At 47.1% G+C, this 22,500-nt stretch overlaps 1 protein-coding gene across 1 annotated transcript in view; it reads left to right on the top strand.

Annotated features, from left to right (window-relative positions):
* The window catches only part of bbs9 (Bardet-Biedl syndrome 9), a 128,241-nt gene that overhangs the window by 8,384 nt on the left and 97,357 nt on the right, over window positions 1-22,500 (top strand). Inside the window, exons 6-13 of the mRNA XM_070965548.1 lie at window positions 2,163-2,337; window positions 7,133-7,217; window positions 7,436-7,619; window positions 11,880-12,009; window positions 14,067-14,248; window positions 14,524-14,600; window positions 14,686-14,739; window positions 14,919-15,021. Coding sequence (XP_070821649.1) covers window positions 2,163-2,337; window positions 7,133-7,217; window positions 7,436-7,619; window positions 11,880-12,009; window positions 14,067-14,248; window positions 14,524-14,600; window positions 14,686-14,739; window positions 14,919-15,021 — 990 coding nt within the window. The remainder of the gene's footprint in view (window positions 1-2,162; window positions 2,338-7,132; window positions 7,218-7,435; window positions 7,620-11,879; window positions 12,010-14,066; window positions 14,249-14,523; window positions 14,601-14,685; window positions 14,740-14,918; window positions 15,022-22,500) is intronic.

Raw genomic sequence — 22,500 nt, forward strand, 5'->3', positions numbered from 1 at the left:
TGTGTGTGTGTGTGTGTGTGTGTGTAGGTCTATAATAGCAGCTATTTAGCAGTGCTGTAGGCGCTGTAATAGCAGCTCTGTACTAATACTGCTCTAATAGCCGGGCTGCCTTTTGGTTTGGGTCACATTCAGGCCACACACACACACACACACGCACACACGCACACACACACACCCTGTGCACGGACTCGCCTTTTCAAGCTTTGGTCAGATGCACACAGATATACATACATAATCACACACAGACACATGAACATACACTTATGCTCAAAACAAACTGGCGCACACACTCGCTGGTTCACAGGCGTGCTCGGACACACACATTCACACGTATCTACACACTCTCTCTGTCTGGCACACACACACACACACACACACACACTCCGTCACAGCGAGGCGAGGCGAGGCTCTGCCCGCTGCAGCTTGCGGCCAGCCTCTGTGCTTTGTTGGCCGCTCCGTGTGCTTGTTCAACATGTCTTATTAATGACACTAATACAGGCCCGTTTCCTGCGCTGCGTCTGAGCTGCGGCGCGCTCATACAGGGCTCTTTGACACGTTATACCTGGGCGTGGGCGTGTGAACTTACACGTGCACAGTTGCTATTATGGCACAGCCCGGCTCTCATTTTCAGTACGTAGCACTTTTCTTATTATTGATGATACGGCGCCGTGTCGGGCTGTCTGGGTGCGTGTTGTTTTGACCCCGGCGCTGCTGTTCAGGGTGGGAAACGACCACCAGACACCTGACGAATCGGCTGAGTGTCTGTCTGGGAGCAAGGTCCACTCTTCAGGCATCCTGCTGTTTTTGGATGGCTGACAAGATAAAGCATGTTTATTCAGAATATTCAAAATGTGATGATAATGCGTTTCGAATAGGTTTTAACAGAAGTACCTGGTGCAGTACACAAAACGTACACGCACACACACACAGACATAAACGCACACTCATGCATGAATGCAAGTCCGCCCATATGCAGACACACACACACACACTCTGCTGCAACACATGCTGTCAGTTCATTACCAAACATTGTATTATGCACACTTCAGGGTGTGTCTGCGGTGTGAGAGACCTTGTCCTTCAGCTTGTTAACGGCCACCCTGAACTCCTCTCATCACTCACACACACACACACACACACACACACGTGTTTACACAGAATAGGTGTGTAGGAGTGTGCGGCTTTTCTGTCCAAATCCTTGGTGATAGATGCAGAGTGTGTTGCGCTGTAGGTGGCTGTCTCCCTGACCTCTAGTTGATGGCAGTGTGAGTTTTAATAGCGCGTTGAGGCCTAATTATAGTTCTCTGGTCACACAGCCCCACTGCTTTATGGCCGTGTGTGTTGCTGAGTGTTTGTGTGTGTGTTAGGTCCTAAATCAGGCCTTCCCTAACAAACACACACTCATGTACGCGCTCATACCCGGAGCCAGGTGTGTGTGTGTGTGTGTGAGGAGGTGTTAATGGAGATATCAGATTCAGCCAGAGGGAGAAACACACCTCACAGCGCAACACGACATCACGGCTGAAATGAAACAGAAGCCATGAACGTCTTTCAGGATCGCTGGTGCTTATGTTTAAAGAGTCGGAGCTGTTATTAAGCAGAATATGGAGCTGCAGACACACTGAGTCTGCTCATGCACGTTTGAGCATTTTGGCCAGATTACACGTTCTCTGCTGCCAAAGGTCTCAGTATGCTTAAAATAAGAGCGAGTGGTCGGACAAGCAGCCTGAAGGCCAAAGTGAGCAGACCTGCTCCAAATAATAAAAGTTATAAAATTAGATGTAAATGATGGTGATAATGGAACGGACTCTCAGACAGTCTGTCCTCTGAGGCGAGAGGTGAGGCCCTGCCTGCCTGTCTGAAGTCAACGTGATTGTCGGATGATTACATCGAAGACCAACTCAAACTCTAACTTTTCAACCTGCAGTTTAAGAGGATTTTTTAAATGGTTGACTGTTTCCTGCATGTTATGTGCTCCAGCTGACAAACATGCTTTGATGCCTTCTGCTTTAAAACAAATTGAATCATCCCTCGAAGATGAAAATCCCACATCGTCCATAATATGTGCATAAATACCAACAGTATGTGAGTGCTTCCCAGTGATTCTTTATGGGATAAGAGTGACTCAGGTTTCTTCTTTGTGCCCCCTCCCCGTCTGTTAGGTCACCACTCCCTGTGTATTCAATCCATGGATGGGATGCTGATGTTCTTCGAGCAGGACAGCTACTCCTTCGGCAGGTTCCTCCCCGGGTTCCTGCTGCCCGGCCCGCTGGTCTACAACCCCAGAACAGACAGCTTCCTCACCGTTTCCTCTGCACGCCAGCTGGAGAGCTACAAGTAGGCTGTTTGATAAAACCTCCTTCCTGTTCTTTCAATAGCACCACTCATAGTCTCCTCACTCCACAAAGGTCTTTAAATTATGGGATACACAGTAAGTGAAGTGCATTAATTGAGGAAATGTTTATATGTTTGTTTAAAATGCAGGAAAACACTAACATTTTATTCCAAAATGAGGATAAAATGTCCAACGCTTTGCCAGCGTTAGTCTGTTCGCTGCAGCAGCTGTGAAGTTATCTGAGGTTACCTGCTGTCATCCATCGTCTTCAGCAGCACTTCACCGTCTGAAAGGCGTCTGCTCTCGCTGCAGAACTCGTCTGGATGGACTGAAACACACACACACACACACAGTTTGGTGGGAAAGTACCTCACTTTAATGTAAGCGCATGCACACTTCCCATTTCCCTCCGACTGAGGCATCATGGAGAGCGTTTGGAAACCTGTGTGGGTGTTCAGTTTGTGTGTGTGTAGCTTTCCCTCGGCTGTTTGTTATCTGGATGCCCCCCCACCTTTGTCAGGAGAGCACAGACACTGACTCTCAGTGTCATTATATGAAAGTACATCTGTTGGTTTCCCTCTCTGTCTCTCTATGGACTGAATTTTGAACGTATCTCAGGTGGTCGATCAGGTCGGCCACCAACTCGTAGGGTTGTTGGTTCGATCCTTGGCTCCTCATGTCTGCTTGGGCTTGAGTAAGACACCGAGCCCCCGGTTTTTGTCCGTCCTTTCCAAGCAAAGATCATTTTTTGTGTCTGAACGAAAGCCAGGATCTGCTGTCCAAAAACATTATAGATCACAGCAGCAAGAGCAGCGATGCAGGCAGTCACTGTGAACTTTGGTGATGAAGACAATGAAGTCGCTTCACAATAAAATCTGATGTGAATCCGGAGCAGCAGGAAGTGAATCAGCAGTAACATAGCTCAGCAGATACAGTCCCAGCAGAGCTGATCTTTAATATGCTGCGATCGACTTGGAACTGTACGCGCTGCGGAGTGTTTCCGTAACAATCACCATATTAGCTTTATGTTTATTTGTTGTCTTAGCCGTATATGCTGCTGTTGGCAGCGGCGGTATGGGCAGTTTCGTGATTGGCTGTTGTTCCACCACTAGCCTCCTGACGCCGCTCACAGAGCTGTTTGACTGAGCGGCAGCCGGCAGCATGAGCAGAGGGAGGGGGCGGTTCACAGCGTGTGTGAGTAGTGATTGACAGATGTCAGACACGCCCTCAGATGCTCTTCTGGCTCTGATTGGTCGTTTTGTGTCGGGCGCGGTAGATTCTTGCTAATGGCAGTAGGAGCAGCAGTTTTTTTTTTAACAGATTACGTGTTTCATGTACTGTCGTCTGGGCATAGAGACAAATTTAGCAAATGTGACAAAAAATTACTTCTACACAAATTACCTACTGCAGCTTTAAATCAGTGATGATACTGAGTTACTGTGAGGTCTCTTTTCGACTTAACGGATACATTTCTGATCACTCATTCAGTCGTTAAATGCTCTGTCTACGTTGGATTTGGATGGTGTGAAGTCTTTCTGGGCCTCAGATTATCTCTAGACTCTGCTTGGGATACCTCTTACAACGCTCTTAAAGGGTCGGTACAGTCTCACAGCCTGTGGTATCGAACCATGCACACTCACATCTTCAGAGGAATCCGGAGGGGAGAATATACAGCCGGGCGCTTATGTTTTGCGGCTTTACTGTTATATATATTCAGTATCAGATGACGGGGTCAGGGCTCCGCTGGCTGTTATACATTTAATATCAGATGACTGGTCAAACTGTTCTGCCGGGCTCAGTTTATTTAGCCTGTTGGACCGTCTCCTGCCCTGATGAATGAGAGCTTGATGTGTGTGTGCGTGTGTGCGCGCCTGTGTGTGTGTGTGTGTGTTGGCGTCAGCTTTGCTTTAGATTTTAGTTTGTGTTTATCCATGACACCGAGAGAGCATATGCATGTAGTGTGTGTTTGTATAAGTTATAAGTTGTGTGCACACCGTGTGTGTGTGCGTGTGTGTGTGTGTGTACGATGTATATGTCGAAGGTAAATGAGTGTGTTTGTTTGTGGAGTTTTTCAAAGAGATCCTCTTTCATATAAATGAGAACAGTGTTTCCTCAAACTCAGTGTCCTACACTCTGCATGATGACTGATACCAACGAGACACACACACACACACACACGCACGCACGCACTCACACACACTCCTGCACACGTAGAGTCAAACCTTGCCCACGTGTGTGAGAGAGCACACCATGTTCACCGCAAACACTTTTAAATGTCAAAAAAAAAAAAATCCCCAGTGCCAGCGGTGTGTGTGCGCAACTTGTTCTCGTTCCTCATGTGTTAGGCATGCGGGGGAATAATCAGATTTTTGTGGTTTTTCAATTTTTCTCTCACACACACGGTGCTTTGTATGATTTCTACCCCCTTTCATAATACTCAGATCGACTGGTGGATGGAAGTGAGCACACAGCCACACACACACACACACATTCATGTAGAGTTTTAATTAATTCATGCTGCCTCGTACCCCATCGTTAATAAGACATCTGAGTGAAGGCTGGAATAGAATTATCAAAATAAGGTGAATAATGCAGTTATTTTATGGTGTTGGTTTAGTATTATTCGGCTGAATTTAATCCATTTGCTCATGCAGGAGTCGGCCTGTCCATCCATCCACTGTTGCTTTAAACGCCTCAGACCACTGACATATTTAATATATTTTTTAGTCCATTTTCTGCCCCAGGAAATGGTCACGGTGTGATGAAAAGGTTTCTTTGCTGGCAGTCGTCCATAAAGCAGCTCGTTAGCCCGCTCGCCGTTTCTCACAGAAGCTCTGGCTACTGTACGGATGAGTTCAAAGCTGTAAATCATGAGTCGTGCTGGGAAAAAATCAAAGTTCAGAGCACTTCATTTGCTGTTTTATACACAGCGCTACGAGGCATTAGCGTCACTTTTAGGGTCACATATGGTTATCAGCTTAATCTTACAAATCTGGGATGTTGGAGCAATGGGATGGGCAGAGACAATTTCTTCTTCTATGCAAAAAATAAATAGAAAATAAACAAATGGATGGAATTAAGAACTTCAGCTAAGACATAAAGATACAAACACGGTGTCCACAGCCAGACGTCAGATGCTAACACGCTTCTAACGACAACGCTAACATGCTTATTTACCACATCCACCATCTTAATTTAATGTTAGCATGCTAACATTTGCTTAGCAGCACTAAACACAAAGTGTAGCTGAGGCTGATGGGAATGTTTTACAAGTTTTTGGTCAACCGGTATTGGACAAATGATAATTTTGACCTGCTGATGGCCAAAATTATTACAATTCACCCTGAGGGAGACGTTAGCGTCGTCCGGACATTTCAGTGTAGGCCAAAAATGTCAACCTGCTGGTGGAACGAGAGTCTCATTCAGATGATCACAGAGGTCTTTTGGATTCTTCCTCTGTGGACCGTGAAAGTCTCGATATTCATATTCAGTGGTGGACCAAACCACAAAAAGCTTCACTTTCTGCATGCAAATAAATCTGTTGTCGTTGTGGAGTTTATTTAGCAGAAGTTAATGAAAGTAACAGTACAGTTTTGTGCTGCTCCTGAGCAAAACCCCTGAACAAGAAATCCCACAGGAGTAATTGTTGTCTCCTGATGTAAAGATGGCTGTTATGAATCGCAGTCCATGCCCATAATGAGGCAGCCATATTGGATTATGGCCCTTATGATTTAAGGTAGATTTCAGAGCTGCCAGCCTTGATTAACAGCAGGTCTGTGGTCCAAGTATGTAACACTGAGTGAGAAAACTGTGAGTGGATAAATCAGCAGTTATGTAGCGTTTGGGCTGCTGTTCAGAGCCGGGCTGGGTCGGGTTTGGAGCTCTCTGTCCGTCCAGGTGTTTGAGGAGAAGGGCCGAGTCCTGCCAAGTCGCTTCGTCTGCCAGCTTCTTACTGGAAAACTCCTGATGCTGAAGATGCCAAAATCAACTGACCACAGATCAGTCTGACCACTTTATCCTCAGCCAGTTGCCAACAGCTCACTGATTAAAACTGATAGACCGTAGTTCCGGGGAACAGCGGGTCAGCAGCTTGTTGACTGACCTGACAGAAGCTGTAAAAGAGAAGGAGAATACAAGACGCTAGCTGTGGACTTAGTGAACATGTTACACGGTGTTCGACTTTATTTAAATGTTAATAAATGATGTGCACAAGGGTTTCTGCCCTGGCTTGACTGGTGGAATTTCTCTCAGGGAAATAGCTGGTGCTCTTGTGGTCTTGGGTTAGTGGCAAAAGAAGCAGCATTTGTAACCAGAGAGTCACTAATTTAAGTTCTCAGACTGGCTGTGGAATATGTGATGGGGAAACCTAAATGAGAAATGCACCATACAAAGCGCCCTTGAGCAAGGCATTTCATCCCCAGCCCTGCCAGCAGCCCACACTGGAGTCAAAATAGGAGTAACTAACGGCGTGTTTTCAGTCTTAAAGGTCAGCTGAAGTCATAGCTGAAGGTACACGTTAAGTACAAAAAGTTGATAAAAGTGGTCAGTTCTAAAAAACAAAATGAAGCAAAGAGATGCAGAGGGTTGTCTCGGCTTTTATGGAAAATGTGACTTTTTCATAGCAGAGATGAAGGTTCAGATTGTTGATTTGAGTGCATGTGGAGGTGACGCTGGCATGTCTCTCACATGAAACAGTGGATGACAAACGGCGCTCTGACACTACGCAGGAGGCTGAATGTGGTCCTCAGACGCTGGTGTGTTTGTATAAGCAGCTGTCTGCGTCCCTCTGTCTCCCAGGTATGAGACTCTGGCCGTGGCGACAGAGGCAGAGAGTCGACAGGACCCGGACCTGCCCCTCAAGACTGGAGGCAAGAGGCTGACGGTGAGTCCTGAACGCACCAGCCGCCAGAGAGACCCTTTAAACTGTCCGATGTGTGCACGGGACGGGTCTGCTGATGGTCGTAAATGCAGTTTGAATGGAAATGTGTGTGTGTGTGTGTGTGTGTGTGTGTGTGTGTGTGTGTGTGTGTGTGTGTGTGTGTGTGTGTGTGTGTGTGTGTGTGTGTGTGTGTGTGTGTGTGTGTGTGTGTTCTCTTGCAGCCTGATTGGACATTTGTCCTGGGAGAACAGGCCCTGGACCTCTCCGTGCCCTCCTTCTCCCACTCCTCCTCCTCCATCTTCGTTCTGGGTGAGAGGAACCTGTACTGTCTCCGTGACAACGGCCAGATCCGCTTCATGAAGAAGCTGGAGTTCAACCCCAGCTGCTTCCTGCCCTACGCCTCAGGTACACGTCCACGCTGAACCTTTAGCGCGGGGCTTTGGTCGCTAACTAGAAAGGGGTATTCCACCTTTGCAGTCCTCATGTTCTTCTTGACCAGCACGCTTTTGTTCAGGTCAGTTCCTGCACACCTGATCCAGTTAAGGACTTAATGCTGATTGGCTGAGTCGTAGAAGCAGATCTACTGGGCTCTAAACTCTTAATGTGGAAGAATAGATTATAAAGAGTGACGCAAAACCTCTAGGACACAGAGAAATGGAAGAGGATGGGAAACATATGTTAATGAGTTTTAAAGAGGAATAAAAACAAATAAAATAAAATCCGTTGTGTGATTCGCTGGTAGAAACACGTAGTTCAGGTGTTCGCTGCACTAGTCACAGAGCCAGAGGTCAAAGGTCACAGGGCATGTTCAGCTCTTTCTGTTCTTGAAGGTTTTGGATGCAGGATGTTGTCATGCAGACAGCTGGTGTTCGACCAGGAGCAAAGCAACACGAAGCTCGCCGTGCATCAGTGCACCTGCCGCAGCCAGAAAATAAGTGAAGAACATGCACAGAAACAAGCGTTCTGCACGGCGGCCCGACGCCACGTGACTCGCTCTGCAGGAAGCCGCTTTTGGCAGAGCAGGGTGGAATAACTGGAGTAGCTCTGCTGCATGCATTAAAACAAAAACCCAGCAGATTACTGTTCACATTGTAGTGTATAAACATATGGTGCCAGATGGATGGATCACTTAATAAATACAGACATACGGATTGATAGATAGTACATATGATATACTGCATTATTGCTACAGGGAGTACTGTGTGTGTGTGTGTGTGTGTGTGTGTGTGTGTGTGTGTGTGTGTGTGTGTGTGTGTGTGTGTGTGTGGTGTGTGTGTGTGATTTTTCAAAGAAACTGGCAGATTAAAACTCATCATCATAAATCTTGCGGCTCTTTAATAATTTCATGAAAAGTTTCATTTTGCAGACACACAATTACAGTTCAGATACCTGATACAGATTATTTACCCAAAAAGTGGCAGACTTCATGTCCAAACTGCAGGAGGGACAGAGCTGGAATAACCTCGTCCTTTGTAGCTTAGACAGGGTCAGATTTGTTTGAGGTATCAAACCAGGTAGTTTATCCATCAGGCCACCTTCAGAAAAAAGACGCTTTGGATGATGAAGGTAATTCATTTTGTCGTAACGATATGCAGGATATTGAAGTCGTAGGCATTACTCCAGACTGTACATGGTGAAACAGCACAGCTCCAGACTCGTCCACGTCTCCCCGTCTTCACCTCTGATAGGCGTGGACGACCGCATAGCTGTCCTGTAGCTCGGGTTTGTCCTTTTGAAAAGGACACTGCTTCCCATACACACGGTGGACAAGATGTGGTATGTGTGTGCGTGTTACGGTGTGTGCCAACGGATCTTGAGATGGTCTCGAGATCACACACTTCCTGTTGGCGAAGGAGAGACAGGAGGCAGAGGATAGAACAGAGCACAGCCTCCACTGTCACCTTTACTGAGAGCTTCACAGGGATGTGGATCTAACAGTTTTATCTCTACCCCTGCTGTTTTATTGTGATCTGAAAACAGAAGGATTGTGAAAAACTCACAAAACCCGTCTGGATCCTAAAGTCTTCTCATTACTTCTGTTCAGTCAGACGTTTCTTTCTGACCAAGTTCTGCCCTAAAACAGCGTCCTTCTCTCTATCCGCTTCAGTTACCCTCCCGAACTGGGACAAAAGCTTTAAAGTTGTTTGTTTTTTCATATGGAAGCAAAAGAGGAAAGTGGCAGAGCTGATTCTTATCACCGCGAGCGAAGCTAATCACCCAGATACGGCTGGACCTCCACAACGGCGCGTACATACGGCAGAATGAAAGTCCAGCGCGTAACCTTTCGAGCACGGAGCAATAAACAACCTTTTTATAAGCAACAAAAATGTTTCTGTCTGGTTCAGTTTACGCAACAATTTACCACAGAACCATTTTTGCGAGAGCATTACACTTGATCCGAAATCCACTGGAGAGCTGACAGATGGAAAGAGAAAATAAAAAAGGATGTGAAGCAGAGAGTGGAGGAAGGACCCAGGAGGGAGAGCTGATGGAGGGCCTGCGAGAGCGGCCAAGAGCTCTCTGCTCATATCTGTTTTCAATTTTACAATTAAAATATCTCGGCTTTCAAAGTGCCCTTCACTATCTGTTCCAGACGTTATTTAGATTATTCAAATCACTCTTGGAAATAAGCTATAAATTCAGTGCTTGATGTGCCACTGCAACAAAAGTAGCCTTTATTGAGTCGTGATTCCCGTCAACAATGAAAACCGCAGAGAAATCCCCAAACGGCTGGAAGACGGCAGCGTTCAGGACCGCTGCAGCGCTCTGTGTCCGCGTTGGCTGCTGGGTTATTGTTAACAGGCCGACCTTCAGCGACACTGTCAGAGCTGCCACGCAGCGCTCAGGAAGGCCTCTGCTCAGCCGATCTCCACAGAACCTGACTGTGGTGCAGAGGAGGACAGACAACAGCATCTCCTGGGTGTTTCCGAACGCTTTCCTTCTGGCCTTCAGCCTCACAGCTGCCTCTGCTGGACCGCTGCCCTCCCCCCCCCCCCCCCCTCCCCGTCTACCTCCCTCCATCTGTCTGCTTCTTTCCCAAGTAACTTTACTGGACTGACTGTGCATCAGAAACTAGTTCAGCTCCTGCCTCCAGTCCACAATCTGACGGTAAATCTCATGGAAATCAAAATGTATGATCAACACTTCGAGAAACAAGACAAATAGGTGATGGATTAATTCAGATTAGGGCACAATGGCTCACTGGATGATGAGCATGACAATTAAAAACTGAGAATATACAGCAGGAGAAATCACTCGTGAGACAGTTAACATTTCCTGCTCTGCTGCCTCCTTTTCAAACCTTGTTTTTAGGCAGTCTGGCCTTCGTTGGACAGCATGTAGCAGAGAGACACCTTCTGCTGTGTGTCTTACATCAGTTTTCTCCTTCAAGGAGTCATAACGGGCACATTGAGAAGGAGAAAGAAGAAAGAGAGGGATGGGGAAAGGGCAAATAGAGGGGTAGAAAAAGCATGAAAAAGATAACCGGAGAGAAAGTAGTGGTAGAAGGTAAAATTGAAAGGAACAGAGAAGTAAAGGAGTTGGGAGGAGATGAGAGGATGAAGAAAAGGAGGAAGAAAAGGAGGGAACGTGGAGAGAAGAGCTGCAGATTGAAGAGAAACAGGAAAGGACAGCAACAGCTTGAACGTGACGGCACAACGCAGATTGGACCTTTGTAATTAGATTTTAATTATAACGCTGATGCTGAGATACAGTGGAAGGTGTGTGTTTGCTTTGATGTGGCACCAACACACACTCTGTCATTTTGACCCCTGCACCGCACCGCCCTGCTGACCGCCGCCGCCGCCGCCGCCGTGTTATAGCTGCTGTGTTGGACTGTGCGACCGAGGCGTGCTTGTTTTGCGTGTGGCCGTCACCTCAGATCTCTGTAGGTGGTAACTGCACCATCGCTGGGACGGACTGGACGTTTGTGTGCGTGAAACATAAGTAGTGAGACGCTGGTATTTATACTCAGTGCTTCTAGCCACGAGTCACAGGAGAAAGTGTGTATGTGAAGCTGACTCCGTCTTCAAATGAAAGATCTGAATTCTATATGCAAACCAGATGTGAGACGTAAAGAGATGATTTTTCTTTACAGGAGAGATCCAGTTGCACTCATCTTAAAGGGCAGTGCCACCCACCGCAGGGTTTGTTGGATCTATTCTCATGTGTTCGGCTGATTTTAAACCTCATTATTATTTTATGTGTTATATATATATTAATAATTCTTTTTCAGTGGGCAGTTATACCAATGCCTCAGCCGTGAGACTACACTCACAGGCAAAGCTTTCCCAAACCTGCCAATGATCATATATTAACCATAAATGCAGCAGTTACACATGCATGTTCACACTAACGTACAGATGTCAGTGAGAGGAAGAATGGAAGGAAAAGCTGTTTATTGTCTCAGGCAGAGTTCTGTGTTTGCGCCCCGGTTGCATCATTGATTCAGTGGTGATCTACCAAATGTCTGACTTTGGGAAAGTTGTACGTTCAGAAGAATTAATGGAGCCGCTCAGCCCTGTTTGTCCTGTAATGAGGTGAAGTTGTTTCTTCACAGTCTTTGTGGTACATGTTTGATTCTCCTCACCATCACAGCGAACATGAGCACAAACTGCCACAAACAGCTGATGTGAAAATGCTTTTTTTTTGTCTCATCTCGTTAAGTGACGGACGGCACGACCAACCTCTTGCTGGGTAACCACACCAACATGCTGCTGGTCTACCAGGACGTGACTCTGAAGTGGGCGGCCCAGCTCCCGTTCGCGCCCGTGGCCGTCCGCGTCGCCAGCTTCCCGTGAGTACCGCCTCGAGCAAAACACAACACCTGATGTCACAGTTTCCTCTGAGAGCCGACAGTCGAGCCGCAGTGAAACACGACAGCTTCCCGTGGATTCATAAAGGACTCGTTACTGCAGGGAAGGAGCGGCGAATATTAGCAGGCTACGCATTCTGCCCAGTAAAACAACATCTTCTAACGGGGAAAACGTGCTTTAAACTTCTCCCAAAACTTTTAGAAGAACAACATCTCAGTTACAAAGTGAGTGTTTTAAAGCGGTAAAAAGACAAACTCCACTCCTGTGGGCATATTATGTTAAAGCAGGTGATATTTGTGTTTACTTAACTGTGATGTTTAGTTTGTTTGTCACACACTCAGACACACTCGGAGACAGTGTGTGTGCATTTCCACAGCACAGGTGTGTTTCTGTGTTATCAGCTTGTGAAATCCAGCGTGCGACTTTTCGACAGGAAATGACCCGACAATGTTTTCCAGCTGGCCAATTGGAGCAGAGCAGGGAGGGGCCAGCTGCAGCCAATCATTTATCTTTTTTCCAAACAACTCCAATCAAACCGCTATTTGATACAGCAACAACGCAAAACACAAACATAGCTGACAAACGATGCGGTGTGTGTGTGTGTGTGTGTGTGTGTGTGTGTGTGTGTGTGTGTGTGTGTGTGTGTGTGTGTGTGTGTGGTGTGTGTGTGTGTGTGTGTGTGTTAGATGCAGGAGATAGTGTGTGTCTGGGTCGCTGTTTGGTTTAGTTTGAGGCTGTGTTGTTTCAAAGCGCTCGATAGCCATCGTCTTGTTCGGCGTGTCGACGGCGCACAGAGTGTGGGAGCGGGACACGCACACACCGGCGCACACAAAACAAACACACACAAACACTCCAGCAGCTCACTGTGAATATCTGAGATTTACAGCGGCGCACCAGGAGTCTCTGCTTTGTTTTTTGGGAGGCAGTGTTGAATTTTATTGCCTGATTCTGCCAACCCCGGATTGGACGAGCAGCCTCCCCTTGGCTGTCCACACCAAGTCCAAGTCCAAATTTGGACCCTTTCTGAAACAGACCAGTGGAAAATCAGAACCTGGCATGCAGAACATGATGTTTAAAGAAAGATCTGAAAGGAACGAAAGTATTCTACTCAATCAAAAAGTAAGAGTGCGAACGCAGGCAGCAGCACGATGGCTTGGTAATTAATGAGCACGGCTGAACAGAGGCAGCGTTTTCCTCTCACTTCACAGCTCGCACTCCGGTCCCATCCGGTTAGTCAGGACACATGTATCAGCACATGTCCCAAACGTCCACCAAACGTCTGTCGAAGGTGCTGATAATTCTCTCTCCAGCCCTCCAGACAGCTGACTGTCGGCTGACCACCTCTGCAGGTCCATCCAGATGTTGGCTCCAGGCTTTAATATTTACTCCTCTCATAGTTTAACCGTGTCAGTGAGGAGTCTTTTCTTTGATGTCCACGGCTTTGTCTCCTCTGTACTTTATGGCAGCTGAAGTTGCCCTAGAAATACACTGAAATCAGCTGAGAGCGTTGATCTGTGAGTTCGAGCCTGTGAAGACGGTAAATGGTTTGTTAGTTTGTTAGTGTGAGCAGGACGGACTGCGGCCATGTTTGCGATCCGGCCAGCAGAGACGCTGACATGTCAAAGACGCTGGAATGACAATGTAAATGTGCCCGTTTGTTTGTGTGTGAGCATGCGTGTGTGCATGTGGCTCTGTGTGTGTGTGACTGTGTGTGTGACTGTGTGTGTGAGTGTTTCCGCTGCAGTTAAAGTGAAGGTTTTACGCCCCCTCAGACACCCTCCTGGGCAGGTGTGGAGCCAGTCGCTGCTCTCGACCTGAACCCCTGGCGTGTGTGTGTGTGTCTGAGTGTGTGTGTGTGTGTGTTTTACCGCCCCACTGGACTGGAACTACAACACATCTGCAACCAGTTAACACACACAGAGTTAACCCACGTTGTTGCGTCGCTCAGCATTTCCTCACACTCTCCTTCTGCATCACAAACCAAAACTGAGCTTTGCGTCCTGTTTCCCTCAAAGAAAAACTCGTCTCGTCTCCGCAGGGAGTTAAAAGGAGTCGTGGTCAGTCTCAGCTCCGACGGTCACCTCCTGTGCTCCTACCTGGGCACGGACCCCTCCTTCTTCTCCACGCCCAAGGTGGACGCCAGGGAGGCCGACTATGAGCAGGTGGACGCAGAGATGAAGAAGCTGCAGAGGTTCATCAGAGAGGCCACGAGGACTCAGGGTAGGAGACGCTGGTGGACTAACAGAACAGAGGACACAAGGCCATAAAAGGGTCAAATCATTTAATCGTTTGCTTCATTTACATTCTTTCAATTGATAAATGAACCATCACGATGAATAACCATCACAGGTCACCAGAGCCCAGACTGGTGTCTCATGTTTCTAAGTCCAGTTGCTGTATTGAGCTGATATGTGATATTTCTGCTGTTTGAAAGACTTAAGCGACAAAACGATCATGAAAACTGTCATTGATTGATCTTCCCTGTATTCATTTAGACATCCTGCCCAAAACCGACGCTGAGGAGGACCTGATCGTCACAGCCGCCGTGTCCTCCAGCATGGACAGCCAATCGGTAAACGCAGGAGACACGTGCACGCTTTCACAAGCATAAGCTCACAGACAGACAGACTCATCGCTCCCTTTGTCTCCGTCCACAGCAAGCTCTGATGCAGGACATCAACGGTCTGCCCGTCCCTTCAGTAACCGTACAGGTGAGCTGTGGACACGTCCATCGATCACCTCCCTGCTGTCCTGTCCGCTCATCTCTTCTCACCGGTTCCCTTTCTCTTGCCCTCGTCTCACGTCGTCCATGTCCTCTCCTCTTCTTCTTAGTTTTTGTCCTGTTTTGCCCTCCCTGTCTCACTTTCATGACCTGTCTTCCTCTCTGCAGGTGAAGGTGAAGGCCAGTTGTGTCGTCCAGTCCTCGAAGCTGACCGTCGGCATTCAGCCTCCTCTGGCCGTCACTCAGGACCAGTTTGTCCTGGAGCCCATGGGTCAGTCCACAGCAGCTTTTCTGTGTGTGCTTGTGTGTGTGTGTGTGTGTGCGTGCGTGCGTGCGTGTGTGCGTGCGTGTGTGTCTTTGGATTTATTTCTCCCCGTCCTCCTTCAGTCAGACCCATGTGCTTTGGCGAGCGATCAATCACTTTGAGTTCGGCTGCATTGGGAACATAAATTAGACCGCGTAGTCCAGTAATCAAAGCTTCGATCGCTGAATTAAAAAGACATATTTCTCACTTGCTTTCAGTGATATCTCTGGTATTTCTCCAGTTTCTGAGATATCTGAGTCAGTGTGTTCCTGTTGATGCTGCCGTTGAACTTTTCCCGGCCTGGAAGTTATTTATTCGTTAAGTCTTTAAAGTAACGCAGCACTGTGATGCTTTTAAAGGAAAGCCTTGCTTTGCTCTGTGCAGCTGGTTTTCTCTACGATCATCTGTCGTCAATCACTTTTGCTGTCTCCCGGCCTCTCGCTGTCACTCACTCTCTCAGTCGCACACACACACAGTTTGTCCTCCTTCATCACATCCTCCTCCACACGGAGTGACTGAGCGAGTGAGAGGTGTGTGTTGCTGTGTGTTTGCTCGGCCCTTATCAGCCTTTACGCCGTGTGTTCTGTCACGTGGCTGCTGTGGAGACGCGGTCACCTCGACCAGGAGGCGCTAGCTTTGATCTGAATCACCCAGACGCTGCGCACACACGACCTCCCGACCCCAAACACCGACATCTGCTGTCGGTTCATTAAAAGAACATCAGCCGTCCTCGAACACGTTCGCTTTGAGCTGCTACACAAGTCTGAACATCCTCTGCTTCCTGTGTTCGACTCTCTCCGCCTTACGTGTGCATGTCGACGTGCAAGCGTAAATTTACAGTGTGTAATGCAAACCAGTTGGAGGAGGCTTTTATCACAGCTCCGTCTGGTACAGGAGAGCAGTTAAACCTCTAACCCGAGCAGCGCCGGTGCCTCGCTCTGCCTGTTGTTGGCCTGTTAGATCACACCTACAGTTTGTTTTCTGCGGTCTCTCTCAAGCAGGAGTGGAAAACTTTCATTTGTGTTTGATTTTGCTATAAGCAGGTTTGGAAAGAAAAGTCAAGTGACTGATGAGTTTGCCTGTCTTCAGTCCTTCTCTCAGTCCTTTAAACCTGCTGTTCTCGTCTGAGCATGAGCATCAGCCCGGGCATTCGCTGTTGTGCTTTTGTTATTCTCGGCTTTCCAAGCTGCCAGATGTTGACATTTGTCTCCGTGTTACCCAGAATCCATTGCATTTGGTTGTATTTTTGGCGTAGTTATTATTAGAGTTGAAGTCCACCGGATTTCAGATGCTTTTGTTCTTCCCAGCAAAACAAACTGAAGTGAGGGCGCTTTCAAACTCCCAGACTTGATGGATGAAAGCTGCCGTCAAACTCTGGAGCTGTCCACAGAGAAGCACTCATAGAGACAGCTGACGGCTGGCGTGCAGCAGGTTACAGGGAGCTCTGGGAATGAAGGGACGGCAGAAATCAGCATCAGTCTTCACCGGCAAGCGTTTCACCTGCATGGCGTAAATGAGATTTGAGCACGACATGAGGGGAGGGGACGCTTCTGTCTTTTCACGCTGCCATGTGCTCTGTGAAGGTGCTGCTGCGTTACGGAGGACCAGTGATTTGTCTTTTAAAGTTTTGTTTAATTGCTTTTCTATTTAATGCTTTTTGAACTTTTTCATCAGCAGGATGAATTCAGATTTCTTATCACATCCCAGAATGGGACGTTTCTCTAAACACTAAAGGGATATTACTGCTGGACCTTGTGGGTTACGATTTAGTACGAGCAAAATACTGAACTCGCCCTGTATTTACCGTCGTTATCACTCTGAGGTGTGTAAATCCCACCAGAGGTTACTGAGCATCAGATGAAAGGCGCAGGGCAGGCTGACGGAGCTCGCATGGTGTCGGCAGTCGTCTTTTGAAGCGCGAGCTGCGGCACAGAAGCTGGATCCGCACCAGAAAAATGTCACTTTTTCCACCAGAAGCGCTCTCGACATTCGCTGAAACCATCATCCATCAGAGAGGAGCAGTCACGACGCTTTTTGAGACGGACCAGTATGGATGGTGAATTTATGATTTCAAGATGTGAGCAGCATTCTCAGGCGGTTGGAACACCACCCATTTATTGTGAGCCCTGAATCAAACTGACCACTGCTTTCCCATGATTCACGGCGCGTCTGCGCTGAAACGTAATGCCTTTTACCACAGCGCATTCTTATCTGTACATATACTGTACATGACCTCTGCAACTGCTAATTCAAACACGATGCGCTTTTTGCACAACACGCACTATATTTCCTGTAAACTCTGCTGTCAGCTTCCTCCATTAATAATGCTCACATTTTTATATGACTTGCATTTCATATTCTGGCATATTACAGCGTACACATGTTTTGTATGTATCCTTTCCCTGCTTTAATATGTCCACGTCCATATGTCCATATGTTCAGGGTTTCATGTCTCATACATTTCTCATGCGTCTTTGCCAAATGTGTTATTTTCATTTCCTCATTAATATTCCAGAAAAGCCAATTTGGACGTTTCACGTGACAAAGAGGGATCTTTACAGCCCATGTGTCCAAAGTTCAGACTGAAGACAGGCTAACGCTGAGACCAAGTGACCTCCATCAGCCTAAATCAGATGGTTTCCACCGCTGAACATTTCACTGTGTGTGAAGTTCAGACTGGCTTTAAAGTCAATGACGTGTTCTTTGTTCCATCTTAGTTTTTAGATGTTAAGGTTGATTATCAGTAAGTTGTTAGCACGTGGCTACAGCAGCATACGCCGTGAGTGTATGGACTGAATGCGTGACTCGCTTCTCATTTTCTGTCCCCCAGCTCTGGTCATGCAGCATCAGCTGTGAGCTGAATAACTTGGTTTGGGAAGCACATAATAGTGAGTTTAGGAGCGATGATAGCGTCCGTGTTTGCACAGACAACAGGAAGTGTGCCAACAAAAACTCAAAATGAATCAAATTTCATTGAAGAAGATGCCCAAAAAGGTTAAAAATAGCTTTCTGGGCTCGTCCAGTTGGTTTTTCTCCTTGGCGGCAGCGTTCAGCGTTTCGCTGTTTCTGGACGATCAGAAGCTGTGAGTCACTGCGGCGTCACGTTCACGCCGCTGAAGAGATGCTTTGTTTACGTGAGTTTAGGCAGCGGTCAAATGGGTCAAATTCAGAAGCCTCTGTCAGGCACACACACACACACGCAGACTGGTACAGACACACACACCCAAGTCATATAAATACTTTCTCATACATTTCCATGGACACTTAAGCATGAACACATGCACGTGTCACCCCAGTGTACTGTTTTAAGTGTGTGTGTGTGTGTGTGTGTGTGTGTGTGTGTGTGTTTACGTCACGCTCTTTTGTCTTCCTGCACACAGAAATCTGGCGCTGGCTTCCACCAGTCAATCAACAGCTCTATACTGCGAAACATGAGAGGCACCGAACACACACACACACACACACACACACACACACACACACACACACACACACACACACACACACACACACACACACACACTTTCTGTCTTTTTTCTTTCATTCTCCCCCTCTTCTCCTACTATCCTACCTAAATGACCCCTGACTGGCCTGCTTTGGCCTGGAATGGCCTGGCACAGCTCTGAAGCAGCCAGACCACCGTGGCTGACCCTCTCTAGTCAGATCTGGCCCCAAAGCAAGTGTTTCACATCCGTTACAGTCCTGGAAAATTAGGATAAAATAGGAGACTCTGTGAGTTTTAGTGAATGCTGGGACTTGGCTCAGAGGAGCTGGATCCCAGTCACACACTCAGTTTGCTTTGTGACTTTGTCCAGAAAATCGCACCCCGCTTTATGGATTGCAGGGGAAGTGGCTGAACTGTGGATGGAATAGTGCCTGGTATACGCTGCGTGTGAGTACAGTGTGTACGCAGATATAAATCACCACCAGTAAAAACACAAAACAGCAAGAAAATGACTTCCATTAGCAGGAAATGTTTCATTCATTTTAATGTTTCACTGCTGAGGTGCAAATGCGTAGCTTCAATCCACACTCTCTGGAATCCATCTCTGGTTTCGGCGTTTCAGGTTCAGTTCTGGTGTCTTTGACGGCCGTCTCAAAAGAGTCGAGGCCATCAGAGCTTCGTAGGTTAGGTGAATAATAACGGGGACGTCGTGCAGATTCAGAAAGACTTGAAAAACTGCAGTGAAAATGCAAACAAACGTGGACGAGAATGACGCTGCTGTGTCATTCGTCTGTGTCCAATGAGATGGACGGATTTGTCCCTGCTGCTGATTTGTTCAAGCAAAACAAAAAACAAACCAGCAAAGTGTTGCTGATCCTACAGATCTGAAGTTTTCAGAGTTTAAGAAAAGGCAGAGGAAAAATGGTTTTATTCAATAAAATATAAAGCAGATCGAGCAACATAAATAAATCTCCTTTTTAATCTGGCTTTGTCCACAGTGACGTCTTCGTAAAGAAGGCTGCAGTAAAACTGTAGAAGCAGAAGCTTCCTAACATCTGGATGTCAGTCTTGTAGTGTTTTTGGGGTACTGGTATACAGTACGAGGCCGTAGCTTCTCTGTGTTTCTCCTTTAAGCTTTCTTCGATGCTGACGTCATGAGATGACTCATTTGAACCTCTTATTTTTTTTGGCGTAATCTAAACAATAGCAAAGAAAAGGAACAGACAAGTAGCTGTGACAAAGCGCCGGGTGTTATGGGAAAAACGTGGCAGCAATTTAGAGAAACAGTGCTGTAGCAACACTAACAACAAGAGCGCTGCCGTGACACCTCCCCTGTCTGTGTCTCATCAGGGCTTTATCTGTCTCACACCCCGTGTCTCTCACCTGCTCATCTTCTGCTTCCTGCTTTGTAACACACTGATGTGTGTGAGCACACACCTCCACAGATACAAGCGCACAAGCGATACGACGAGCACTGAGCCTGACAGCATTCATCTCTGTTGGTACAGAGCATGTTTTTGTCCATCTGCTGCAGCTGCTGTGCGTGTGCACGTGCGTGTGTGTGTGTGTGTGTGTGTGTGTGTGTGTGTGTGTGTGTGTGTGTGTGTGTGTGTGTGTGTGTGTGTGTGTGTGTGTGTGTGTGTGTGTGTGTGTGTGTGTGTGTGTGTGTGTGTGTGTGTCCTGCAGTCGTCCCACATGTCTCTGATTCTCCGCCTGTGTCCACACTTGTCTCTGTGTGATGTTTGTGTGTGTTGAGCAAAAGTGTGAACGTCGACTCGAGTTTATTTCCGAACCTTTTTGAGGGGATTTGTCACAGAAAACAAAGGACAATAAAAGTGGTGTGTGCACGTGGTGTTCGGTGATGGGGGGGTGGGGGACTGTGTGAGGAGGAGGAGGAGGAGAGGGGAGGAAGAGGAGGGGAGGTAGCGCCTTCTGACTTTTATTGTTATTCCAGTTTTTATTCGTCTCAGATGGCGACTCAATCCCCTGTTCACCGCACACTGCCTCCTTTGTTCTCCCTCTCTTTCCTACTCTCACTCCCTCTCCCTTCTCCTCTTCTCCTCTTTTCCTCTCTCCAGTTCCTCTCTTTCATTTGTCATGCTGTCCCACGATGTCTTTTATTTCTTCCCTCCCTCATTCCCGTCTGCTTCCCTCTATTTCCGTCTTTCCTCTCTCCCCCTCGTCCCCTCTTTCCTTCTCTCCTCTTACTTCCCATCCTTTCCTTCATTCTGTGTCGACCTGTAGCGCTCTTCCTCTCCTTCATCATGCACATACACACTCCTGCACACAAGACTAACTTTCACACATCTGCATCTTCCACAGAGTCGGTGCCCAGAAGCAAAAAGGTGATAAAGTTTAGTAAAATTTGAAATTATTCGCTTTAGAAAAAACAACGTTTTATTTTTCTGATTGGCTTGTTGCAGTTAAATCATATCTAAGAAATAACCGTGAATTCCATTCCAACCTTTCACCTTTTTTTGTGAGCTACCAAACCCTCATCCTCATCCTCATCCTCATCCTCATCCTCATCCTCATCCTCATCCTCATCCTGTAAAGAAGCTAGAGCTCGTTTTGAATCCAGACGTTTTGAACATAAAACCCTGCGTGTTGGACATTTTATCTCTCCGAGTGAAGATCAGGTTGTGTTTAAGATCAGAAGCTTAACAGCGATCCGACCCGGCCCTGACCTGCAGAGGTCAAAGGTCAGCGTTTCACACCGCAGCGCTGGTCACACGCAGGTGAAGCAGGAGCAGACCAGGAATCTCTGAACAAATTTACCCTCCACATTTGTTTTTCTCTCCGTGTTTTGCTTTTTATATTATTTGCACATGGCAAAGAAAAGGTAGACACACACACACACACACACACACACACACACACACACACGGCCCGTCCCCATCTCCCTGTGTGGGATCGATCCCCATCTCCACCCCTCTCGACCTTTCACCTCCTCCAAACAGTCAGCACTCAGTTTAACCTGAGCTGTCAAGTACTATAACCTGAGGACGGCCCAACACTGCACCACACACACACACACACACACACACACACACACACACACACACACACACACACACACACACACACACAAAGAGGGTACTTTCTGGAAAACTTCTTCACCCAAATTTTCAACAAAAAAACCCAACAATCCTGCACTTTGCACTGATGCATTCAGGATAAGATGAGATATAACTTTACTGACCCCCCCACGCTGGAGACATGACGATGTTACAGACAGCAATGAATAGAACGGAGGCTTAGAAAAAGAACAAAATAGACAATAAAACTATATTTATGTACATTATATACAAAATATATTGCCAATGGAAATGTTTTGAATTGCACAGAGTAAAATATGGATGATAAAATACAGTTTTGTACTATTGCACAGTACAAACTAGATAACACAGTGAAAAAAAATCGGTAATATTATGAGATATTTGCAGGCAGGCACTGTCTCAACTGTCAGAACGAACATATTGTTATTTATACCCTCTTTGTAAAAGTAGGAAAAACAGGAAGGAGGATGTGAGCGCTGATATACTCACTTTGAAGCAGTGGCATGTGTGTCATGATGTGATCCTCTGAAAATGATGCTGTGTCCACCGCAAGTGGCACTAAAATGTACGAACAGTGAGGGCTCAGATTTAGAAAAGAGACTTGGCCTCCCTCCTTCTCTGTCGTGGAACTAGAGGGAGGAATTCAGGAATAAAGAAGGTGTAGAGGCAATGAAAAGGTGAGAAAGTTAGAAAAACAGACCTGATGAGGGTGAGAGGAGCGTGGAGATGGAGAAAGAGGAGGGAAAAAGGAGGCAGTGAAAAGCGGGACGGGGATCTCAGGCTCCTTTGTGGAGTTTGTTTTTGTTGGCTGTGGTGTTAATGGGTTAATGTGCCCGAGAACGCTGGGACCAGTCTGAGCGGCCTCGCTGGGTCGGACCTCCGGGTCACACGGGCGGGTGCGTTACCTGGAGCTCGCAGGTTCGACGCCCACGGCAGCCCCTC

The sequence above is a fragment of the Chaetodon trifascialis genome, chromosome 7 (assembly GCF_039877785.1).
Source record: "Chaetodon trifascialis isolate fChaTrf1 chromosome 7, fChaTrf1.hap1, whole genome shotgun sequence".
NCBI lineage: Eukaryota > Metazoa > Chordata > Actinopteri > Chaetodontiformes > Chaetodontidae > Chaetodon > Chaetodon trifascialis.